This window comes from Spermophilus citellus, assembly GCF_964194105.1.
Source record: "Spermophilus citellus genome assembly, chromosome: 17".
In the NCBI taxonomy this organism is placed as follows: Eukaryota; Metazoa; Chordata; class Mammalia; order Rodentia; family Sciuridae; genus Spermophilus; species Spermophilus citellus.
In genome coordinates, this window is record NC_138199.1 from 63,208,932 (window position 1) to 63,232,097 (window position 23,166).

The 23,166-nt window shown below is 55.4% G+C and overlaps 1 protein-coding gene across 3 annotated transcripts; it reads left to right on the forward strand.

Annotated features, from left to right (window-relative positions):
* The first annotated feature begins 2,153 nt into the window (after positions 1 to 2,153).
* On the forward strand, positions 2,154 to 22,831 carry LOC308637026 (angiotensin-converting enzyme). Of its 3 annotated transcripts, XM_081273014.1 has the most exons (25): positions 2,154 to 2,795; positions 3,472 to 3,639; positions 4,280 to 4,373; positions 4,992 to 5,135; positions 5,576 to 5,767; positions 6,391 to 6,488; positions 6,789 to 6,961; positions 7,302 to 7,525; positions 7,818 to 7,962; positions 8,240 to 8,338; positions 8,627 to 8,749; positions 9,051 to 9,262; positions 9,941 to 10,077; positions 10,858 to 11,016; positions 11,247 to 11,334; positions 13,171 to 13,314; positions 13,448 to 13,639; positions 15,723 to 15,820; positions 16,012 to 16,184; positions 18,140 to 18,363; positions 18,657 to 18,801; positions 19,072 to 19,170; positions 20,758 to 20,880; positions 21,226 to 21,413; positions 21,599 to 22,831. In XM_081273014.1, exons 1-25 carry the CDS (start codon positions 2,538 to 2,540, stop codon positions 21,826 to 21,828), a joined length of 3,930 nt encoding a protein of 1,309 aa, XP_081129140.1. In that variant the 5' UTR covers positions 2,154 to 2,537; the 3' UTR covers positions 21,829 to 22,831. The 3 variants fall into 3 exon arrangements, with proteins under 3 accessions (XP_081129140.1, XP_081129141.1, XP_081129142.1); XM_081273015.1 differs by lacking the exons at positions 2,154 to 2,795; positions 4,280 to 4,373 and having other exon boundaries at positions 3,501 to 3,639; XM_081273016.1 differs by lacking the exons at positions 2,154 to 2,795; positions 3,472 to 3,639; positions 4,280 to 4,373; ... (7 more) ...; positions 8,627 to 8,749; positions 9,051 to 9,262 and adding an exon at positions 9,438 to 9,802.
* Positions 22,832 to 23,166: the final 335 nt, after the last annotated feature.

The window sequence follows — 23,166 nt, forward strand, 5'->3', positions numbered from 1 at the left end:
TCCAAGCCCTTAAGGTTATTATAAATGTCAAATTAGATAATTTATACACAAGCATTTAGAAATGTCTAAAGTGTTATACAAATGTAAGGTACATATTTTTTTCTTATTTTCCCTCTCCCTCATGAGTAAGAAAGATCCTAAAAATAGAAGTAATTTTTACTAATCTGGATCAAGTTTACACTATCTATATTACTGAAAATTCCAAATTAGTGAGGTTTGGATTTTCATATATTATTCTTGCAGGAGGCTATGAGTTTCCCCCTAGGAGTGTGAATATGAAAACACCCATTCCTTCCTTCCACATTCCTGCTTCCTTGAATGAGGGTCTACTTTGGGTCGGGCACCATGCTAAAAGTCAGGGAAAAGCAGAGAATAAGACAGACCCACATCTCTGCCCTCCCATAACGGGTGGTATAGTGGAGAAGCTGTAGGATTCAACAAGTTATTATAATAAAATGTGACCTTGAGAGAGGTACAGGGTGAGTCCTCCAATTAGCCCCAGTATCAGTTTGCTCCATGTAAATGAGCAGGATTGGATTATCTTGCAAAGCCCTTAGCTTTTGGTTTTATGCTTTTTCAGTAAGGCAGAGATTGTTCATTGCTGAACTCAGGGGACAACAGACATTGTCACAATGCCACACAGCTAGACCTGAGAATGCAATATCTGCTCCTGGACTTGATGCTCAGGAACTCTTCAAAGGCAAGGTTGGCCTCTCTACCTTGCCTCTCCCAGTCTCCTCATCCTTGCTTTCTGGGCCATTTCTTTGCTGACAGTAGAGAAGGGCTCCCCTGTTGCAGGCTAAGCCTCAGGCTCTACCCTCTTTGGGACGACTCCTTCTGGATCTGACATAGCACCACTCTTCAAATTTCCCCACCCAGGCCTCCACCAGTGAGGATGCTTCTTCCCAGAAGACAGCAGCTCACTCTTGTTGAGAACCCACCACCCACAGCTGGCCAAGCATGGAAACCCACATAGCTAGGAGCCCAAGAAAGCCAGGTAGCCCTGAGAACCCAGGCCACCAATCACCTGGCCCCTTGGCCCCAAGAGGCTGTTCTGATAAGGAGCATCCACCCACTTCTTAGCCAGCCCTGAAGCGCTCGCTCCCGTGGGCTCCTGTCCACTGGCTCCCAGAGCCAAGCAGGGTGGGAGTGGTGTGGGGGAGCACTGTGAGAGAAAAACCACAGGGCAGGGGAGGCTGGGAAAGGCAGGCAGGCCAAGGCCCCATCCCAGCTTTCTCCTCACATCTCCCTGTTTAATGACAGCCACCTTCCTCTTCTCCCCACCTCTACTCCTGTCCTCCCGCGCCCTCTCCCTGGCACCATGTCACTTGACAACTCAGCAACCATCTTACCAGAGTACTTGGGGTCATACAGCCTCCTGCACACACTCCATGCTGCATGGTGTCCATCTGCTGGGTGCAAGGGTCCCCCTGCCTGTGGAGGGCACAGGGCCTGGTGCTGAGTCCTCAGCCTCCACAGCACATTGTGCACCAAGAGAACACCATTATCTTCCCTCCCCGGTGCTTGTCACTTTAAAAGACACGTGGAAGAGACAGGAGAAGACCAACAGGGAGTGTGGAGACCTGAAGTGACTTGGAGCAAGCCACTCAATCTGTCTGAGTCTAATTTCTTCATTTATAAAATGAGGGGGTTGTTCTAATCTCAAAGGCATTTTGTAACTCTCAAAGCCTGCAACTGTGAGGTTCTAAGACTCTTTTGGGATGATGTGTGATTGTTTCTGCTGATCGACTGACAGCTTGGGTCCCCAGCGGGTAGGGTGGGAGCAGGTATGCCAGCGCTCCTGTGTCTCTGTAGCTGCCCCTCCCTGTACAGAACAGCCTCTCCATTCTTTCTCCCTTTCCTGGCAGCCCCCATCCCAAGCCCCAAGTGAGTCGCTGCTGACATTCTGCAGCACCTACTCCAGGCGACTGCCAGGACACTGAAGCGCCCCGCACCCGCGCAGCCAACGCTCCCCCACCCCCTCAAAAAAAAAAAATCAAACAAACAACAACAACAAAAAACCAAGCCACGGCCGGATGAAGAAGGGAAAGGACAATGTTAACCCCCATACCAACAGCGCGCAACACTCTCTTGTCCCCTTGTCACTCAGCAGCCCAGAAAGGCCTGAGGAGGTTAGGCAGGGAAGACAGAATCGGCGACCAGGGGCAGAGGCTGCGTGACTGCAGCCAGAGGGCACCGCGGGCAGGCTCGGGCTTTTCAGCCAAGTGGAGGCGCGGAGGTCGTCTTCCAGCTTCCTAGAGAGCCGCCCCAGCCCCCACTCCAGCCCGTCCCGCCACCCGGGGCTGAGCCTCAGCCCCTCCCTGGCCCGCGCCCCTGCCCGGGGCGGGTCAGGAACCTCGCCTCCGCCCGGCTCCGCTAGGCCAGGGCCACCCGGGACTTTGGAGCCGAGGAGGAAGCGCGGCGGGGCGGGGGGTGGGGGTGTGTCGGGAGGCGGCGGTGGCTGGGTTTTATAATCCGCAGGGCGGCCGCGGCGCGGGAGAAGGGGCAGCGCCGCACCGCGCACCGCTCATCGCGCCATGGGTGCCGCGTCGGGCCAAGTCGGGCCGCAGCCGCAGCTGCTGCTGTCACTGCTGTGGTTGCTGCTGCTGTCGCCGCCGCCGCCCACCCTGGCGCTCGACCCCGAGCTGATGCCCGGCAACTTTTCCGCGGACGAGGCCGGTGCGCAGCTTTTCGCGAACAGCTACAACTCGAGCGCTGAGCAGGTGCTGTTCTGGAGCACTGCGGCGAGCTGGGCGTACGACACCAACATCACCGAGGAGAATGCGCGGCGCCAGGTGGGCGCCCGGGCCCGGGCGGGGGCGGGGCGGGGTTGCGGTGACCAATCACAGGCCCGCGGCCGGGCAACGAGGGCGGGCAGCAGGCGCCTAGGGGGCCCGAGTCCTCAGTCGTGGGGCGCCGAGCCGAACCCCGGCCAGCTGGCAGTACTCTCTCACGGTCTCCGCCCATCGGGCCCTGGAGCCTTAGCACCCGCTGGGCGTATGATCCCTGCCCAACACAATTGAATGGATGAGGTTGGCTCCTCCGAAGCCGAGTCCCCCCAGGTGGCAGCGCCCAGGTATTGGGGCGGGGGCAGCGGCAGCGGCAGTCATCACAGAAAATGTCCTGATCTGCTGTGGAGCCCCAGTTCTCTGATAGCTGCCTACCACCTCCAGACATTGTTCCTGTCACGGTCCTTCGTTGTCTCTAGTCCCCCGCCCCGCCTTGCTTCTGGCCCCAATTTCTGCTCCATCTTTCCCCTGAAGTAGATTCCCCAGTTGGGACTGGAGGTCCTGGGAGCGCAGGGGGACGGGAAAGACACTGGTTTCGCAAGCTTCAGTCTCCAAGAAGGGGTCTGTGCAGGGCAAGGCGTCTGGAAACCCCTGGTTTTCCCTTGCTTCTCTAGCATCACAGCCTCCCTATATGGTCTCCATCTGAGTTGGGTCACCCTCCCTGCCTTCCTGGTGCCCGCAGGAGGAAGCAGCCCTGCTCAGCCAGGAGTTTACAGAGGTCTGGGGCCAGAAGGCCAAGGAGCTATATGATCCCATCTGGAAGAACTTCAGTGACCTAATGCTGCACAGGATCATCGGAGCTGTACGCATTCTGGGCCCTGCCAACCTGCCACTGACCAAGAAGCAGCAGGTGGGCTTGAGGGTGGAGGCCGAGCTTGAGTAGGTGTCTCAAGTACTCCACTGTGATGGTTATGGGGGCAGCCTGGCAGGAGGGAGGGACTCTGGGACCTGGCTATAGAGAAGCCCAGGAAGAACAGAGGGGCTGCCCAAACTTAGAGATGGGGTGGAAAGTTAATCTATATTAAAGGGTATATTATGGAGTAGAAAGCCAAATTGAAGGGCTGGGTTGTAGAGCACTTGCTACCGGTTCCATCCCCGACACTCACACACACACACACACACACACACACACACACCACAGCCAAATCCACGTAAACAGTAAATTTCTCCCCAAGCCAGTTTGGTTGCAGAAACCCTAGAAAGGTTGAAGAGCACCAAGGCCAGAGGATGAGAAAGATTTGCTCTCACCACGCGGTGGTGCTCAGCTGGCTCTCAGGACACTTGTTCCCCTTGTGCATGCTGCCTCCACTGGTAGAGGCATGAATGAACTAGTGATCAAAAATGCCCTCCCTGTATGCCACCTGAGTGACCTCGTTTGAGCACATCCCCTCTACAGGTCACCGTTTCCTCCCAGCAAAGAGAGGAAGGAGTGTCTGTATTAACTCCAGGAACTGTTCATCACTAACATTTCCTCAACTCCAACTCCCCAGTACAACTCTCTGCTAAGCAACATGAGCAGGATCTACTCCACTGGCAAGGTCTGCTTCCCCAACAAGACTGCCACCTGCTGGTCCCTAGACCCAGGTACGACCCGACCCTGTCAATTCTGTTGGAGTTTCCTAGCCCTGCCACACACAGGACAGCATGTTTATCAGTTAAACCGAAGGCATTGACCTCTGGTTGGGGCTGAATTGTGCAGATGCCCCCCCCCCACCCTACAACCCTGCTTCTCCTGGCAAACACTTCCAGAACCCCCAACGCTATCCCCTCTTCCATGGGTTCCTTGTCCGCTCGTAACACCACTGGGTCTTCCTCCAGTCTGCCAGTTTTTCCTTTTCATGGGCCCTCTCACTTGCCAAGAGCCCTCCTCAGGCCTTCGTTCCCTCGTGGCTTCTCCTTGAGGTCAGCTACTCCATCCAGTGAGCCAAGAAGATTCTTTCTGAGTTTTGGACTCTGAATGTCCTTTTGTGTCAACCACCTTAGATATCATTTCTCTGGGCACAGAGGTCCTGCCTGAATGCTTGGGTTTATATAACTCCTATCCTGGTCCCACCAAGCCCTTGCCTGCCCTTGGTTCGGGGAATATGGTGATGTTGAGGAAGCTGATGGGAATGGTGAGGACCAGTGTGCACACTCTGATGAAGGCTGTTGCAGATTTGGACACAGAAGTCTCCTAACTGACCCTTCTCATCTGTGTCTCAGAGATCACCAACATCATGGCTTCCTCACGAAGCTATGCCAAGCTGCTGTTTGCCTGGGAGGGCTGGCATGACGCCGTGGGCATCCCGCTGAAACCCCTGTACCAGGACTTCACTGCCCTCAGCAACGAGGCCTACAGGCAGGATAGTGAGTCTGCCTCTCCCTGTCCAGGGACAGCAGTCCTTCCCAGCTTGCAAGGCACTCTCTTCTGCTGTCCCCATTGAGCCCCAGTTCCTGAGGAAGATTGAAAAGCTGGTATGATGATTCCAGAGCCGGCCCAAGGTGTCACAGCTGGCAGAGGTGGCGTGGCCACTGTGGTCAGCATGCCCTCCTTTGCTGCTGGCTTCCCTTCCTGCTGCCGCTCCTGGCTCTGCTCCTAGCCCTAGCCCGGGAAATCCTCTTTGCCTCTTCACTGAGATCTATTTTTCTGGAGCATGGTGCAACACTAGTTAGAAACTGTAGAGCAGCAACCCCAAGCCACCCTTTCCAGCTAGCTGTCAGGTGCAGGCCTGGGGGCGGGAGGCTGGCAAAGCTGAAGCAGGGAGCTGGGGGCCTGGGCCTGAGCTGCACCCTTCCCACCCTGCTAGACTTCTCAGACACGGGGGCCTACTGGCGCTCCTGGTACGACTCTCCCACCTTTGAGCAGAACCTGGAGCAACTCTACCACCAATTAGAGCCCCTGTACCTGAACCTCCATGCCTATGTCCGCCGTGCGCTGCACCGCATCTACGGAGACAGATACATTAACCTCAGAGGGCCCATCCCTGCTCACCTGCTGGGTAAGGACCTGGCCTTGCACACAAGTCCCAGGGAAGGAAACCTGAGTGGGAGGGATGCTCAGAAGAAAAACGGGTCATCCGAATTGTATCTCGTGTGGAGTGCTATATGTTCGTTTCCCCCATGCAGAATCCCATGTGGCTGGCTCAGCACCCCCACTAGGCAGGGATCCTCATTGACATTAGCATTTCTACTTTACAAATAGGGACACCAAGGCTTAGAGTCTGCAAGGGACTTGGTATTGTTACTAATAAAGGGAAGAACTAGGAGTCAAACCAAAGGCTCCAGGTCAGAGGAGAAGGTGTCCTAGTTCTAGCTCATGCCCAAGAAAGCAAGCCAGGTGTCGTGGCCCCAGGAGTGGGAGGCAAGGACCACAGCACATTCAGAAAGGACACCAGGAGCATCACCTGGGCTCCTACTTGGCAGCAACCAGACCCAGGGAGCATGGAGCACACAGAGGAATGTGGGTGAGGCTGACATGTGAGATGCCTGGCCCTGAGCCAGAAAGCTGCCCTGGAGCCCCAGGATGCAGGTGCCAGAACCCAGGGTTCCACTCGGGGACACGCTTGGGCAAGTAGGTGCAGCTGAGTAGGGGCCAAGTTGATCACTCTTTTCCTCCATCTAGGAGACATGTGGGCCCAGAGCTGGGAGAATATCTACGACATAGTGGTACCTTTCCCAGACAAGCCCAGCCTTGATGTCACCAATACTATGGTGCAAAAGGTAAGCTCTGGAGTCAGGCCCTGTGAGGGAGCAATGACAGGGAGTCACAGACGGGGAGGGGGCAGAAGAGTCAAGTGAGAGGACAGTGTCTGGTAGAGCCATCTCTTTCTTATACCAGCCAATAGCAAGCTGGGGCCTGTAGTCCATGGTGGCAGATATGAGCAGCAGTCTATTTTCAGTGATATGCTGTGCTCCGTAAGGCTGTGCTTGTGGGAAGGGAGGTCACTGAATTTAGGTGTGTTGTGGGCAGGGTGGATTCCTGGCAGCCAGCCCCTGACCTGTCTCTGCACCCGCCACCAGGGTTGGAATGCTACGCACATGTTCCGGGTGGCCGAGCAGTTCTTCACCTCCCTGGGGCTTTCGCCCATGCCTCCGGAGTTCTGGGCAGAGTCTATGCTAGAGAAGCCATCTGATGGGCGTGAGGTGGTGTGCCACGCCTCCGCCTGGGACTTCTACAACAGGAAGGACTTCAGGTCCGGACATGAGAGAAGGAGCATGCTGGGACTCTGGGAAGCGGGCAGCTGGGGTGCAGGCCCACCTCCACCCTCCCCTGCACTGGCTGGGACTGGTCGGTTCCAGAGCTGTCAGGCATGTGAGCCTGTTAGGCCACTTTCCCTGGCAACTTTGACAAGCAGTCAACTCTGGACCTGGGAATGGAGGACGAAGGTCTGATTGGTGGTGGGCCCGGGCAGGATTTGCTTGTTTCCAGTCACTTTTTCTTGCCCCAGGGCACTGCCCTCCTTGGCCCTGTCCCTCAGTGCTCTGACCTCTGCCCTGTTATTCACCTTCATCCTTCCCCTCTCCAAACCCCAGGATCAAGCAGTGCACACGAGTCACGATGGACCAGCTGTCCACGGTGCACCATGAAATGGGCCATGTGCAGTACTACCTACAGTACAAGGACCTGCCCGTCACCCTCCGTAGAGGTGCCAACCCTGGCTTCCACGAAGCCATTGGAGATGTGCTGGCGCTCTCAGTCTCCACTCCTGCACATCTGCACAAAATTGGCCTGCTGGACCATGTCAGCAATGACACAGGTATGGGGGGTTGGAGAGACCAGCCTGGCCCCTAATAAAACCCCATAGCAGAGCCTCACCAGCAACAACCGAGTGCCCTTCTTATTTCTGCCTCGTGGACCCAGGTCAGAGCCTCGAAGCCCACTCCCAGCTCAACACTCACCAAGAGTCCTCTTGCCAGCAGGGCCCCAGGTTTCTGGATTTACCTTCTCTGTACCTGCTCAGTCTTGCCTCCCTCTACCTGTCCCCAGGCCCACCTTGCCTTAGCTGGGCTCCCTTCTCCCCCGACCTCTCCTGTGTCATGTCCCAACAGAAACTGACATCAATTACTTGCTAAAGATGGCACTGGAAAAAATTGCCTTCCTGCCCTTTGGCTACTTGGTGGACCAGTGGCGCTGGGAGGTCTTCAGTGGGCGTACCCCTCCTTCTCGCTACAACTTTGACTGGTGGTACCTTCGGTGAGAAGAAGGATAGGAAGAGCCTGACCCCAGTCCCCTCCCCACCCTCCTGGGTAGCTGGGAATCTCCTGCCTCCCTCAGTCTTCTCTCCTCCTTTCTAATGGTGTCTAAGTCCTCCCACCTCCTGTCTTCTCCCTTCCTGTCTAAAACTCCCTCCTCTGGGAAGTCTTCCTCACTCCTCAGAATGGGAAAGGGATGAGGGGGGCCTTTTCTGCAAACCCTCAGGCAGCCTGTGTGCAACCCCTGGTCCTAATACCACTTCACCATCTCCTTCTAGAACCAAGTATCAGGGGATCTGTCCTCCAGTTGTCCGCAATGAAACCCACTTTGATGCTGGAGCTAAGTTTCATGTCCCAAATGTGACACCATACATCAGGTAAGAGTGACCCTGTCCCTCCCCAACTCTGTCATTCCTTCACTCCCAGCTCCTTCTCCTATGATCCTAGCTGCCCTGTCCCCAGGGCATGTCCTCTCATTCTTCTAGACACCCAAGGTCCCAGGATTAGAATGGCCCTCACCCTTGCCCTGGGTTTTGTTCTCCCTTCCCTCCCCCCAGAACAGCCCCCAATCCAGCCTCTGCCCTGAAGGACTCTGGATGGTGCCTGGGCCAGGGGTCCCTACTCTGACCCCCCACATTTCCTCTAATGCCACCCCATGTCTATAGGTACTTTGTGAGCTTCATCCTGCAGTTCCAGTTCCATCAAGCCCTGTGCAAGGAGGCAGGCCACCAGGGCCCACTGCACCAATGTGACATCTACCAGTCCACCAAGGCGGGGGCAAAGCTCCGGTGTGTGGTGGGAAGAGTCAGGGCAAGTGGGAGGCTGAGGGGAGAAGCTGGCAGAGGGTGTGTGTGCAAGCAACTGGCTGCCCAGGTCTTTCTCTTTCTCTCTCATCAAATATTTATTAAGTAGACCTTCAGTTGCCATGCGGAAAGGCAGATGTCCCCTGCTCCCCTCCCAGAGACCCTAGGTACTGGAATCTTAATGCCACTGCTCTTGCAGCCAGTAGGAGGCAGGTGGGCATTTGGGGGGCTGTCGTGGACCCTGGTCTGCATTCCCTGTGCCCATGGTGCTCAATCTGCCTGACAGGTCGCTGCTGCAGGCAGGCTCCTCCAGGCCCTGGCAGGATGTCCTGGAGGACCTGGTGGGCTCAGCGGCCCTGGATACTCAACCACTGCTCAACTACTTCCAGCCAGTCATCCAGTGGCTGCAAGAGCAGAACCAGCGGATGGGCGAGGTCCTGGGCTGGCCAGAATATCAGTGGCGCCCGCCATTGCCCGACAACTACCCAGAGGGCATCGGTAAAGCCCCGAGTGAGGGTGGGCTGGGGCTAAGGCGAGTCCTGGACTCTGGCTGTGGTCCAGGCCCCAGGCTCCTGGTCAGCTTCTTCTGGATAAGTTCTGGTCTTGTTCTGGGGTGTTCTGTGTTATCAGCTCATCAGCAGGGCCCTGCAGTGGGGATGGGCATATCTTTTCTCTAGCATCCGAGAGAGGGTGTGCCCAGGCCTGAGGGCTCCAGGAGGCAAGCTGGCCAGGCACACTGCTCTATGAGGTCACACTGCAGACTCCACTCTTATTGGCCAGGGGTGGTGGCTGCAAAGCTCTGCTCTCCTGCTGCCATGGGCCAAGGTTGGGCTGCTCCAGGACTGCCCAACCTCCTCTTCTTGCTGCTCTGCTGTGGGCACTTCCTGCTGGCCCCCAGCCAGGCAGCCACCCACCAAACGACAATCAACTGGGGAGCAACTAGCCAGGCAACAATCAGAAGTGAGACAGCAACCATCCAGGCAACAACCAGAAGCACAGACAAGCTGAGGACCACCAGCCAAACAACTCAGAGCCCAAGTGGGACCCCCCAGGAGAGGGGCAGGGCTGGTGGGGGGCGATGAGGAGGCAGGGGCAGCAGGGCAGGGGCTCAGGTAAAACTGTACCCTGGACAGGGGAAGGGGAGGCTTGTCTGTTTCCTTCCGCTGTGTCCCACAGACCTGGTGTCAGATGAAGCTGAGGCTAACAGGTTCGTGGAGGAGTATGACCGGGCATCTCAGGTCGTGTGGAACGAGTATGCTGAGGCCAATTGGAACTACAACACCAACATCACCACAGAGAACAGCAAAGTGCTGGTAGGAGCCACATGCCCCCACTTGTGCACGAGCCCAGACACACAGACACATTCACACATTACGCAGCTACACTCAAGGCACGCGCAGCACAGGGCTGCCAGAATCTGTGTAAAACCCTAATGAGGTCTTTAAAATGATACGCAGTTTCAGATTTGACAGGCATGTCCTCAACACCTGAACAAAACTTCCTTCACTAACAACAGGGTCGGGTAACAGAGACTGTCATCGGTCATACATAAATAAGCAATGCCAGAGTCCCTTTTTAAGAGAGTGAATGCCCGTTTGCCACCGCCCCAAGGGCTCACTCTCCACCACCCTTGTTCCTGCCTGGGAGCCACCAGCCTTGGTCTCTGACCACAGAGAACTAGCATTGCTTGGGGTGCCAGCCAGGTTCTTGGCACATGGCATCTGTCGTCTCATCCATTACTCATCAGCCTTGTGATATTGGTGACCTTCTTCCTATTTCATAGGTGGGACCCTGAGGCTCAGGGAGGTCACAGAGCTAATAGCAAGCTGCTTCCATCCTAATGGCCTTTAAGACTCCTGCTGGGCCTCCCTTCTCCACCCCTGCCAGGACTCCTCTTGCTCAACTGTAGATGTCGGTTGAGGGGCACATACTGCATCCAGGATGTTGTCAGACAGCCCAGATTGAGCAGGGTCTTTACAGGCCAGGGAAGCAGCTTGGTCCATCCTCTTGCCCCACTCCCCATGGTGCCTCTTGCCCAGAGTTTGTTTACTCCAAGGCTCCAGAGCCTTCTGACATCTCCCCTCTGCCCTTAGCTGCAAAAGAACCTGCTGGTGGCCAACCACACCCTGAAGTACGGCACCTGGGCCAAGCGTTTTGATGTGAACAACTTCCAGAATGCCAGCACCAAGCGGATTATAAAGAAGGTTCAGGACCTGGACCGGGCAGTGCTGCCCATGAAGGAGCTGGAGGAGGTGTGTGACTCTGGGCATGGGGTGGAGGCTCCCAGGGGAGTGAGCCCAGCCCAGGGTCTAGCCTTCCCACTGATTTTTCCTCCTTAATTTGTCAAGCTGTGACACTGTGTGTCCAGAGGCACCATGTCCAGAGGCCTTTGAGGAACACTCTCCTCAGCACCCCCTGACCCATGGTGCCTGGCACCAGAGCAATGGAGTCCCCCTCACTGTCCCTCTTCTTGCCTCTGCAGTACAACAAGATCCTGCTGGACATGGAGACCATTTACAGTGTGGCCACCGTGTGCCACACCAATGGCACTTGCCTGCAGCTGGAGCCTGGTGAGAGCACCCCTGGGAGGAGGAGAGAGAGACAAGGGCCTGGGTTGGCATGGGGTTGGGTGCTGCCAGGTGAAGGGGAAGTCAGGATTTAACTCACTTCCTGCTGTCCACCAGGGGGGTTTCTCGGCCCTACTTAGAACCAGCACCTGCTTCAACCTTTTCCCTAATTCCCTGCCCCTCTTCCCCCTGCCTAAGACTCTCCTGAATCCTTTCCTCTCTCCCTCCATCCCTCAGAGCAGCAGGGTCTCCAATTTGTGTTTGGGGGCTTGGACTCCCAATAGGGAGGAGAGTCATGACACTGTCCCTGGGTGATCCTACCTGTGTCGTGGCCCTACCTTCTCTGACATTCTTGGGCCCCTCCCCCCAGCACTTGTCTGATAAGGAAACTGAGGCTGGAGCAGATAAGTCACAGTCATACAGTCGCTAGAAACCCTCCAGGTCCTGGCCTTCCTGTCACCCCTTCTCCACCACTTCATGCAGCACAGGCGGAGACTGGCTCAGCAGCCCCTTCTTCCTCTCTCCCACCACCTGATCCCTTGAAATGGCTCACTGTGGACCCACAGGTGCCTGTGCAGATTCCCCGTGGGCTCCCTCCCCACCCTCCCTTTCTAGGGTTGGGGAGCTAGAAACATAAACATTCCTCATGAGGAATCTCCACCCAGAAATGGTTTCTTCCTGGCCCCAGCCCAGCTCCCATGTTAAAACAATGACGAATACAAAGGGAAATGGAAAATAAACAGGAGAGAGAAACAGTTTTCCCAGGACAGGGTTTGACCTACAGGTGGTAGATGTGGGTACACACGCAAAGCAGAGGGCGGGTATGCGCCTGTGCGTGTGCGCTTATGGAGAAGAGTGTTCAAAGGAGTGTGGCAGCCACTTGATCCAGACCTGGGCCATCAGGTCACTGACACAGTAAAAATAAGAAGCCCATGAAGACCATGTCTCCAGTTCACATCTCCAGTGAGCAGAGGTGAAATTCTCAAAATATGCCTTTTTTCAAACAAAGCTAATGGAATTTATTTTCTCTGTGACAAGTGGATATCATATAGCATGTTCCAAATTAGGGAGAGAGAGCCCAAGTCCAGCAGTGTAGGTTCAGGGAGCAGCAAATGCCTTCAGCCTCGTATCTCAGGCCAGGGCCAGAAGGAAGGTGTCCATCTGGAGCTTCAGGACTGATGCCCCAATCTGATGTCACACCCTCACCTCACACCCATTATATAATATTCCATGTTATATAATCAGGAAGGCTGCTCTCCTAGTGACACAAACCCAAGTCTTCCTCTTTGGTGACACTTGGACAGTTCTTTGCACTTTCAATATCTTCATGGTTACTCTTATAAAGTCCAGTCCAGTAACAATTTGTGAAGGGTGCCCTGAACCCTCTGGGGGACAGAGATGAGGAGGCACAGTACCTCCTCAGAGGCCACATGCTCCTGTTCTATTTCCACTCCCCTGGAAGGCCACTTCTGCATGAGGAGCTGTGGCCCTGGAGTCTGGTGCCTTTGGTTTGTGCCTCAGTCAAGCCACTTCCTGGCAGGGGGACCTGGGCCCATCACCAAAGGGCTCGTGTGGAAGGAGAGACAAAGCCGTCCCTCGCAGGGTTGCTGAAACACATAGGTGCCCGACCGAGCACACAGCCCAGGTGGGCACCGTGTGAACTCCTGGTGATCAGCTCTCACTCTCTCCCTGCTTTCACTAGACTTGCTGTCTGAACAGTCCCTTCCACAAGATCTCACTGGTTTTATTCTAAAATTCTATGACCAAGTTTATCTTATAAGCAGATGAGAGATGAGCCAAGGACAGAGGGCTTAAGTCACTCAAACCCTTCTACCCTAGAATTGACAAATGTGATGGCCACATCCCGGAACTATGAAGAACTACTGTGGGCATGGAAGAGCTGGCAGGACAAGGTGGGGAGAACCATCCTCCCTCTCTTCCCAAAGTACGTGCAACTCACCAACAAGGCCGCGCAGCTCAACGGTGAGTTCCTCTGGCCAGAGCATCAGGCCCTCTGGTCCCCAAGAAAAGAGACTGTAAGCCTGGGGAAAGGTGGGCCCTGGAGGTGGCAGGGAGGTGCTGGTGTTGGGAAAGCCTGGCCTTGTCCCCTGTGCAGGTTACCTGGATGCAGGGGACTCATGGAGATCTATGTATGAAACTCCATCACTGGAGCAAGACCTGGAGCGGCTCTACCAGGAGCTGCAGCCGCTGTACCTGAACCTGCACGCCTACGTGCGCCGGGCCCTGCACCGCCACTACGGGGCTGAGCACATCAACCTGGAGGGCCCCATTCCTGCCCACCTGCTGGGTAAGGCCACATGTCCAGCCTCAAGAGGGGGTAGATGGGCAACATAGGAGGGTTTGGGGGTATGGCTGGTCCAAGGGCAGAGAGCAGACCAGGGGAGTGACAAGACTTGCATCCTGGGGAGGGAAGCTGGTCAAGGATGGAGTGAAGTGGGAACTTGGGGGAGCTCCCTGGTTGCAACTGGGTGCTAAATTGGTGGGTGTGTAGGGAAGGGAATGGAACCCCAGCCTGGTGCTTGTCAGGCAAGCACCTCTACCACGGAGCTTCTCCTCCAGCCCTTTTGATGCCACAGTTGCTATACACCCTTGTTGTGCAAGTCTCTGTGGATGGGACAAGTTCATGACCTTGTTAGGGGCAGACCACATCTCCCATCATGCCTCATGGCAGCAAGATCCAGGGGGCAGGCTGGGGCTGTAGCTCAGTGGCAGAACACTTGCCTAGCTTGTCTGAGGCACTGGGTTCCATCCTTAGCCTCACATAAAAATATATATAAATAAAATAAAAGCATGGTGTCCATCTACAACTATATATTTAAAAAAAAAAAAAGATCCAGGGAGAGAAGAAGGGCTGGAAGCAGGATTGGAGAGGCCCCACATGAGCAGAGCCTTAAAGATGAGAGGTTTGGGCAGATGGAAAATAGGGTGGGAGGTCAGACGTGGGATCTGAACCAAGAGAATTAGAGCCGAGAAGAATCCTGAGAATGTAGAACCACCTCAACTTTCAGACCTTCAGTTTTCAAGGTTTACAAACTCAATGTGCCCTGAACATAGGAAGGAAGCCGTGGGAGACAAAAAGGGAGGGCCTGGAGAGAGGTAGAGGCTGCCAGTTTTCTGTTCCCTTTGGGTCACTGGGGACAAGCCTATGTTATTATGAGTGGAAATGCCAGACAGGGCCATAGACCACTTAGAAGTCATAAGGGAGACCCCTGAAGGTGGTCCAGCCGTCTAGTTCCCATTCAGCCCAGAGACTCATGTAGCTCAAGGGACAGCCCTCCTTGTTAACCTCTCTGGTGAGTGGACATAAGCTCAATGACTCAGAAACACAGACCCTAGGAGGGAATCAGTATGCCCAGGGTGGCCAGGGGCCTGGCAGACCTGGGGCTTAGAGCTCGGAACTCAGCTCCCCTGCACCCCCCAATCAGCAAAGCCACCAGGTGCTGGCGCACTCACACTCTCTCCCCTCCACCACTCACTCACTCTCTCCCTTGGCTGGGAAGACTCCTGCCTCCGCATCTATTTTTGCAACTTCCTCTCATTCTGAATTGCTTCTTTTTCTCCAGTCCTGGAGCACGGAGTTCTTTTCTTACCCTAAGCTCAGAGGTGTTAGCCTCTCCCAAACCAGACAGCTGGGTTTTGCCAGAGTTACTGACAGGCGCCCTGCAGTGACCTCAGGAGATTAAAAAGGGACCCAGCAGAGTAGCTGGTCCACAGTGTGGCCTGCCAGCCTTTAAATCCAGTCCCAACTCTTAGAAGCTGTGCCCCCCCCCCCCGCCCAGCTGATTACTTAACTCTCCAGCCCCAGTTTCCTCTGCAGTGCAAGAAAAATCATAACAGTACCTGGGTGCAGGCAGGATTACAAATCAGTCCATATAATGTGCTTGGTACAATGGTCAGAAAGTGGTGGCCGGGTGGGCATAGATGTACAGGGACCCATAGCTCTCTGATTTGTAGGTTCACTGTTTCTGAATGGTCAAGACACCTTGAGGGGCTGGGGGTGTAGCTCAGTGGTAGAGCACTTGCCTTGCATGCATTAGGCACTGAGTTCAATCCTCAGCACCACATAAAAATAAATAAAGATTATTTTAATAGTCTGTGTCGGTCTACAACTAAAAAAAAAAAAAAGACACCTTGATACCCTGATGACCATCAAGGTCCTCACCTGTAACCAGCACAGTAAAGACCTTGTGGACTGGAGATGAATTAGATATATATCAAATACCCAGCACAATTGCAAATAGTGGGTGCTCAAGAGTTGCTGCTATAATTGGCAGTACTGGGATCTGGTTCTTTCTTCCTGCAGGATGGTGTAGAGCCTAAAATCTCACATCTGTTTCCTCTCTCTACCATCTTTTCCTGCCTGCCTCCAGGGAACATGTGGGCTCAGACCTGGTCCAACATCTATGAGTTGGTGGCTCCCTTCCCATCAGCCCCCAAGATGGACGCCACAGAGGCCATGATAGAGCAGGTCTGCACAGCCAGGGCTCTCCCGCTCCATGGGCTGCCCTGGGGCAGAGGGGAGGGAGGCCCCTGGCCAGGAAGGGAGAAAGCCTCGGATTCAGGAGTCTCCTCCAGCTTGGTGCTCCCCCAGCACTACCTGCCCTGGCACACCCTCTTCCCAGAGCCCCCAGTTTGGACAGAAGTCCCTCTGTTTTGCAGGGCTGGACACCTAGAAGGATATTTAAGGAGGCCGACAACTTCTTCACCTCCCTGGGGCTGCTGCCTGTGCCCCCTGAGTTCTGGAACAAGTCAATGCTGGAGAAACCAGCCGACGGACGGGAGGTCGTCTGCCATGCCTCGGCCTGGGACTTCTACAATGGCAAGGACTTCAGGTCTGTCCAGCTGGATCTGGGGCAGGGGGCTTACCCTGAATCCAGGAATAAGGAGATGAACCAAATCAAGGCTGTATGGCCATTCCCTTATCTGAAGTGAGAAAGAGGGACAGGGACAGTTTGGGAATGAATTTAGGACCAAGGGTCAAGACACGGTGGGCCTGGCTCTAGCCTGGCAGGTAAACTCCATCCCCCAGATGAGGATCTTCTCAAGTACTGGCCAACTCTGTCAGCACGGCCAGTTGGGGGTGCTTAAGGTCCCAGTTCTGAGGGTTAGCCCTGTGTGAGCCACCCCACTTCCCTTGCTCCAGGGTGGCCCCGACACACAGCTGGCCCTCCCACTGGGAGCAGAGGTGGCATGAGGACACACAGACCCTCTCTCACCACTGACAGACCAGACGCTGCCTTCACCAGGATGGGGTCTTAGTTACCCGCTGCTGCAAAACAAACCGCCCCAAAACCTAGTGGTATACAACAACTGGTTGATTCTGCTTAAGATTTTATGGGCCATAAATTCAGGAAATTCACAGCAGAAATGGCTTGTCCCTACTCCACAGTGATGGAAACCTCCATTGGGTACATTTTTTTTCTTTCTTTTTGTGCTGTGGATGGAACCCAGGGCCTTGCACATGCTAGGCAAGCGCTCTACCACTGAGATACAGCCCAACCCCAGGTGGGGTAATTTTAATGGCTGGGACAGCTCATCTGAGGCCTTCTGCCCAGACCTAGGTTCTGGCTGTAGTCTGAGATCCTCAGAACTTCCCCATGTGGCATGTGTAGGGCAGAAGGTTCCGTGCACGTGCACATGCCAGGTGCCTGGCTGGGAGGGCTAAATGGCAGGGACTGGTCAGGCATCTCTGTCCTGGCTAGTTTGAGTTCCCTCGAAGTGTGGCAGTCTCGAGTAGGCAAACCTGGAGGCTGGCATCCTCCAGCACAAAAGCAAAAGCAGCCAGGACCCATAAAGGCTAAGTCCAAACTGGCAGAGAGTCGCCTCTGGCATGTTTTATTGGCTAAAGCAAGTCCCAAGCACAGCCCCGACTCAAGAGAAGGGAACAAAGACCCTACTCTTTGGTAGAAGTGGCAAAGATCATCTTCCCCAGATGATGAAGTGTCCCTTGTAAGAGGAGTAGACACAGAGTCTAGAAGCAAACCATCCAGGGCTCACTGGGCTGCTGGCCATGGGCCCCTCAGAGGCTTCAGAACTGCGGTAGACAGGATGGAGGAGGCGAGAGCTCTTGTGGGAAATCCTTTCAGAGGCAGTCAGAGGAGAAGTAGGCAGACCCAACCTCACTGTAACCCGAGTTCTGGGGAACTCCTGCCCCCTCCTCTGATGAGCAAGATGGAAAAGTAAGATGAGCCTGAAATGAAAGACTCTCGTTAGAGCTAGGAAAGAAGTTTCTGCAGCTGAAATTGGCTCATCAAAGAGAACAAGGGAGTGTCTACAGAAGGAGCTGGAACCTTCTAGCTTGGACAGCTCTGTAACCGTCCTTCAGTCCTGGCCATAAGAATTTTTTAAGTGAACTGGGTGCTGGCGTTGGGTTGTAGGAGATGAAGAATAACCCAGGTGTGTCCTTCAGGAAGCCCCAGTCTTGGGAGATGAACATGAGTACATGGGAAGCCATAGGACACACATTCTAGAAAGTATACAATGGAGTGTCTCACTGCCTCTAGAGCAAAGACTTTGTACTATCAGAAAGCAGCAGACAGCGTGGGCTGGAGTTATTTAGGAAGGTTGGGGGCAGAGGAATGGCTGGAATGACCTTACTTAGGGACTTCCTGCCCTCAGATTGTCCCCCTCTCAGACTTTCTTGACTTCCGTCACATCGTGCTGTGCTCCCTGCACACAGCAGTGACAGCTCTGCTCTGTGTGCAGCCCGCACTGCAGTCCCTTTGCCTCAGGGCTTCTCACCGTCCCTGTTCCGATACCCTCCCTCTCCACCCCTATGTGTTCCCAGGATCAAGCAGTGCACCACTGTGAACATGGAGGACCTGGTGGTGGCCCACCACGAAATGGGCCACATCCAATATTTCATGCAGTACAAGGACTTGCCTCTGGCTTTCCGGGAGGGCGCCAACCCTGGCTTTCATGAGGCCATTGGGGACGTGCTGGCCCTCTCGGTGTCTACGCCCAAGCACCTGCACACCATCAACCTGCTGAACAGTGAGGACAACAGCTACGGTAAGAGAGAAACCGACGATCCCAGTGGGCTCAGGGCCAAGAAGGGGCAGTGAAGGCCGGAGGTGGGAATGAGCACTTGGCGGCCTGAGGGTAGAGGATCAGGATAAAGCAGTGGGGAAGAGGGGAGCACCAGGAGGGGACGAGCAAGAGGATGGAACACACTGACCACCCCAAGGACAGGGACTCAGGGCCCAAAGAGGTATGGCGCCTGCTCCCCTCCATCCATCATGCCCATCAGGGCCAAGTTGCTAGGCCCTGACAGGCCCTGAGGCTGGACTCCCTTCCCTTGGCAGAGAACGACATCAACTTTCTGATGAAGATGGCACTGGACAAGGTAGCCTTTATCCCCTTCAGCTACCTCATTGACCAGTGGCGCTGGAGGGTATTTGATGGAAGCATCACCAAGGAAAACTACAACCAGGAGTGGTGGAGCCTCAGGTCTTGGATACTTCAGCGGGCTGTGGGCCGGAGGGGTCTCTGTGGCATCTGTGTCTGCCTGTGTATGTGCAGAAGTGCCAGTGGAATGTGTGTGCGTGAGCACAATGGGGGTCACAGAGGGTGGTTGTGCACAGAGGCACAGAATGCAGGAGCCTAGGATGCCCAGGGTAGTTCCCGGTACAGAGACCGTCCTTCTAGTCAAAAATGCCGGCCTCCCCCCACCTTGGTTCTGCCCACTCTTTCTTTCCAACATATCTTCCCCTTTCACAGGCTGAAGTACCAGGGGCTCTGCCCCCCAGTGCCCAGATCTCAAGGTGACTTTGACCCAGGGGCCAAGTTCCATGTTCCTGCCAGTGTACCTTATATCAGGTAACAGGGGAGAGGAAGAGGACACACCACAGGGGCTGAACATATTGCCACTGGTACACTCTGAGTTGACCTGAAAGATCCTTCTATACGCTAAAACTCAGGGTCAGAGACCCAGGTCACTTGGGAGGCAGGGCTGTTAGGGCTGTGTTACAGTCGAGGTCTTGGGGTCAAAGCTTATATCCATGACTTGTTTCCTTGAGTGACTTCCTCAGTCTCCGAGCCTCCCACGTGCTCACTGTGAATCCCATTTCACAGGACGGCCGCGAGGGCTCACTTTTGAGTGTACTTTCCATTACACAGCTGGTGGCCATGGTCCACCATTGTTAGATGCTCTTAAGTGGACTGCGTCAGTCTGTGAGTCACGCATCCAGAGCATGAAGGTGCCCAGTGGAGCCCCTTTCCGTCCACGTGCTACAGGAGGGCACGTACTGAAAGTGAGGAAGGATGGGTGTGGACTTTGGAGCCTTCCTGGGAGGTTGAGGACTGGGGACACCTCAGGGTGTAGTAGTTCCAGGTCTCCTTGGGCCAAGTGGCCCAAGTCACCAGAAAGTCAAGGCCCCAAGGGCACAGAGGGCATCCTGGAAGGTCTGCGACCACCTCTCATCCTTGCCTCCTGTGGTCTCTGGAAGCCCAGTGAGGGCAGGCCCTGGCCACCTTTCCACCCTGGCACCATACCAGCACACTATGGCTTGGGGTAATGTCTGTCTCCCAGAGCCCAGGAAGGGAGAGAGCACCTCACCTGCTCAGACGCACCAGAGGGCAGCAGAGGACAGGAGCAAGGAGACACATCACTGGGACACATCAGACAGGCCCGATCTGACAGTGCCCCAGGGATGACCGTTAGGGAGGGGCTCCCCCTGCCTACTAGAGTCATTTCTGGTGTTCCACATGGTGCTCACCCTCACCCCAAGGTCAGCCATGTCGTGGTCAGCTTCCCAGATTAACATGGACAACCGGGCAGGAGTGGGCAAAGGAGACTTGGCTGCTCTCGAGAAACACATTTGACATTCTGGCCAGCAGCCTGAGCAAAACACTCTGAGTAAATGCAAGGAAGGCGAGTGGCACATGGTTTGTGCCCAGCATTCAAAGGGCAAGGACTCGCTGCTGGTCATGAGGTTTAAAACCTCTCTAGACTCGGCAAGTTTGCTCTGGCCTTGACCGGCAAACTTCTACCAGGGAATCCCGCTGCTTGGATCAGACCAATCAGGCTGGCTTACCGGACTCGCCTGTCCTAGGGGAACCCTGAGACCCACTCAACCTCTGCTTGCATACACCCGCAGGGAGGGAGACCTAACTGCCTCCAAAGCAGCCTCCCAAGTCTTGAAAGGGCTCTTCCCGGGGCCTTCTCCCCTGAGGCTGTCCCGGGAGCCCCTTGGAGTAGGCACAGGGGAGGGGGAAGGTGCCTTAGACGCATGTTGGGAAGGGGCTCAGACAATTCAGAAGGTGAGTATAGGCTCCTCTTGACATCCCGACTGCATCCTGTTCTGCTGGGTCCCGTGTCACAATTGTCACAGGGAGAGAGAGCGGGACCTCAGTGGCGCAGGCCCCTGGCCCACGCTCTGCCTCCCCGGCTCTGCTTCCCTCCAGGTACTTTGTCAGCTTCATCATCCAGTTCCAGTTCCACGAGGCACTGTGTCAGGCGGCGGGCCACCAGGGGCCCCTGCACAAGTGTGACATCTACAAGTCCAAGGAGGCGGGGAAGCGATTGGCGTGAGTGTCCTCTGGCTCTCTTCGGATGGTTTCCATGCTCTGGCCTGCTCTCCTCTGCCTTGAGGAGTCTACTGGGCCTGTTGTGGGGCACCTGCCATTTTGTTCTTGAGCTGGACACTCCCAGCTGGAGCCATCACCCCCTTGACTTGCCACCTGCTGTGGGGAACTGGAGCCCTAGGCCTGCCCAGGCCCACCCAGGCCCACCCTCCCTCCCCTGCCCGAGACCTGCCTAGGCCCCCCCCCCAGCCTAGGAGGGTGGGAGAGGGATGTGGAGAAGGATATCAGACTGGGGCAAGAGGGGCTGGATCCTTCTGACTCAGTTTCCCTCTCTGGTATCTCTCCCAGGGAGACCATGAAGCTGGGTTTCAGTAAGCCATGGCCAGAAGCCATGAAGTTGCTCACAGGCCAGTCCAACATGTCGGCCGCCGCCATGATGAGCTACTTCAAGCCACTGATGGACTGGCTCCTCACAGAGAACGGGCGGCATGGGGAGAAGCTGGGCTGGCCACAGTACAACTGGACACCGAACTCCGGTACCACCACCCACCCCACTTGCAGCCCCAGGCCCCACCCCCAGAGGCTCCCACAGGGCTGAGCCCCTCCCCAGTCCAGGCAAGCTCGAACCTGACCTCAGAGTAAGGACAGGGAAGCCAGAGCACGTGGCCCCCGCCTGCCCGGTGCCCTGCCCACCGCCTTGTCTCCTTGCTTCCTCGCCCAGCTCGCTCAGAAGGCATCCTCTCAGACACCGGCCGCGTCAACTTCCTGGGCATGAACCTGGAGCCACAGCAGGCTCGTGTGGGCCAGTGGGTGCTGCTCTTCTTGGGTGTCGCCCTGTTGGTGGCCACCGTGGGTCTCACCCAGCGGCTCTTCAGCATCCGCCACCACAGCCTCCACCGGCCCCACCGCGGGCCCCAGTTCGGCTCTGAGGTAGAGCTCAGGCACTCCTGAGATCACCAGGCAGGGCTGAGCCAGCCGGGGAGTGTCTCAGGAGAGACTTGGGGACATGGTGGGTGGGCTGAGGACACACCCCAGCCTGCCTTCCACCTCCTCTCCCCTCCATCTGCCTCCTCTCTGTCCTCCAGAACACCAGCCACCCCAGCACAGCCCCCGTTCTCCAGGCACCCAGCCATCTAAGGTGGACCTGCTCCCCAGTCTTTCTGTGAATTCAATTAAAAGTCCTGCCCTCCCCATCTGAGTCTGTGTCCCTCATGGGGAAGACAGGGATAGAGACAGACGACTCTCGTGTCTTTTGATTGTCTAGTAGGTCCCTTTCCTGGGTTGCTTCTTCCGTTGTCCACCAAGACCCCCTGAGAATCCCCAGAGCTCTGGTCCCAGCACTCCCCAGCCACCCCCTCCCTTCCCACCAGCCATGGCAACCAGCCAATGTCCTGACAGACAGGGGACACTCACCTTGGAAGACTCTGGGAAGCACAGGGGGAACAGACCCTCTGGTCTTCCAGCCTCTTGTCCATACAGAGGGCCTTTCCCTGCTCAGTGCTGCTCCCTGCCCTAGTGGTTCCCATGAATGACCAGGTTCTCTAGAAGGAAGGCTCCTGGCTCCGGGGGGGCCAGTACCCTAGATGGGCCTGATTCACTGAGGATGCAGAACGGTCCAGTGGTCATCACGGGCTCCTGCCTATTCCAGCTCTGTGTCCACTTTTGAGAGTGGACAGCCTTGGTTCCCAGACAGCTGCTCAGGCATTGCCAAGATGGGAAGGGTCCCATAAACGCCCGGAGGGCAGTGGTGGTGGCCCTGCAGGGGTTCACTGCCTGCGGCCCCCTGCTCATCCTCCCAGCCCACAAGCCCTCACCCTGAGCAGTGCCTCTGGAGGCCTCTGTGAATTTGGGAGTGTCAATTTGAGGGACACTTTTATAACTTTTATCTACATGTTTGTGTAGAAAATTTGGAAGACTAAAGAAAATAAAAGCCCTTTATAGCAATATCAAGAAATGAGCAGTCTTGACGTTCTGGTATCTGTCTTTCCAGTCCCTTTCTTCTCCACAAATATTTGAATCGGGGTCACACTGTATTGACACTTTGTATACTTTTTTTTTAATATAACTAGATCAGCTTTTCAGATATCAAAACACCAAACTAGAACTTGGCCAAATGGAAGTTGGTCAGGTTTTTTGAGCTAAGAGTTTCCATGGCCAGTCTAATTTCTGTTGATATCTTGACCCAAGCAGGGTTTGCCTCCAATTCCTGTGTCTCAATGACCTTGGTCTACAGCTTTTGCTCCTCAGTCCCCAGCGGTCACGTGTGTGTGTGTGTACGTGTGTGTGTGT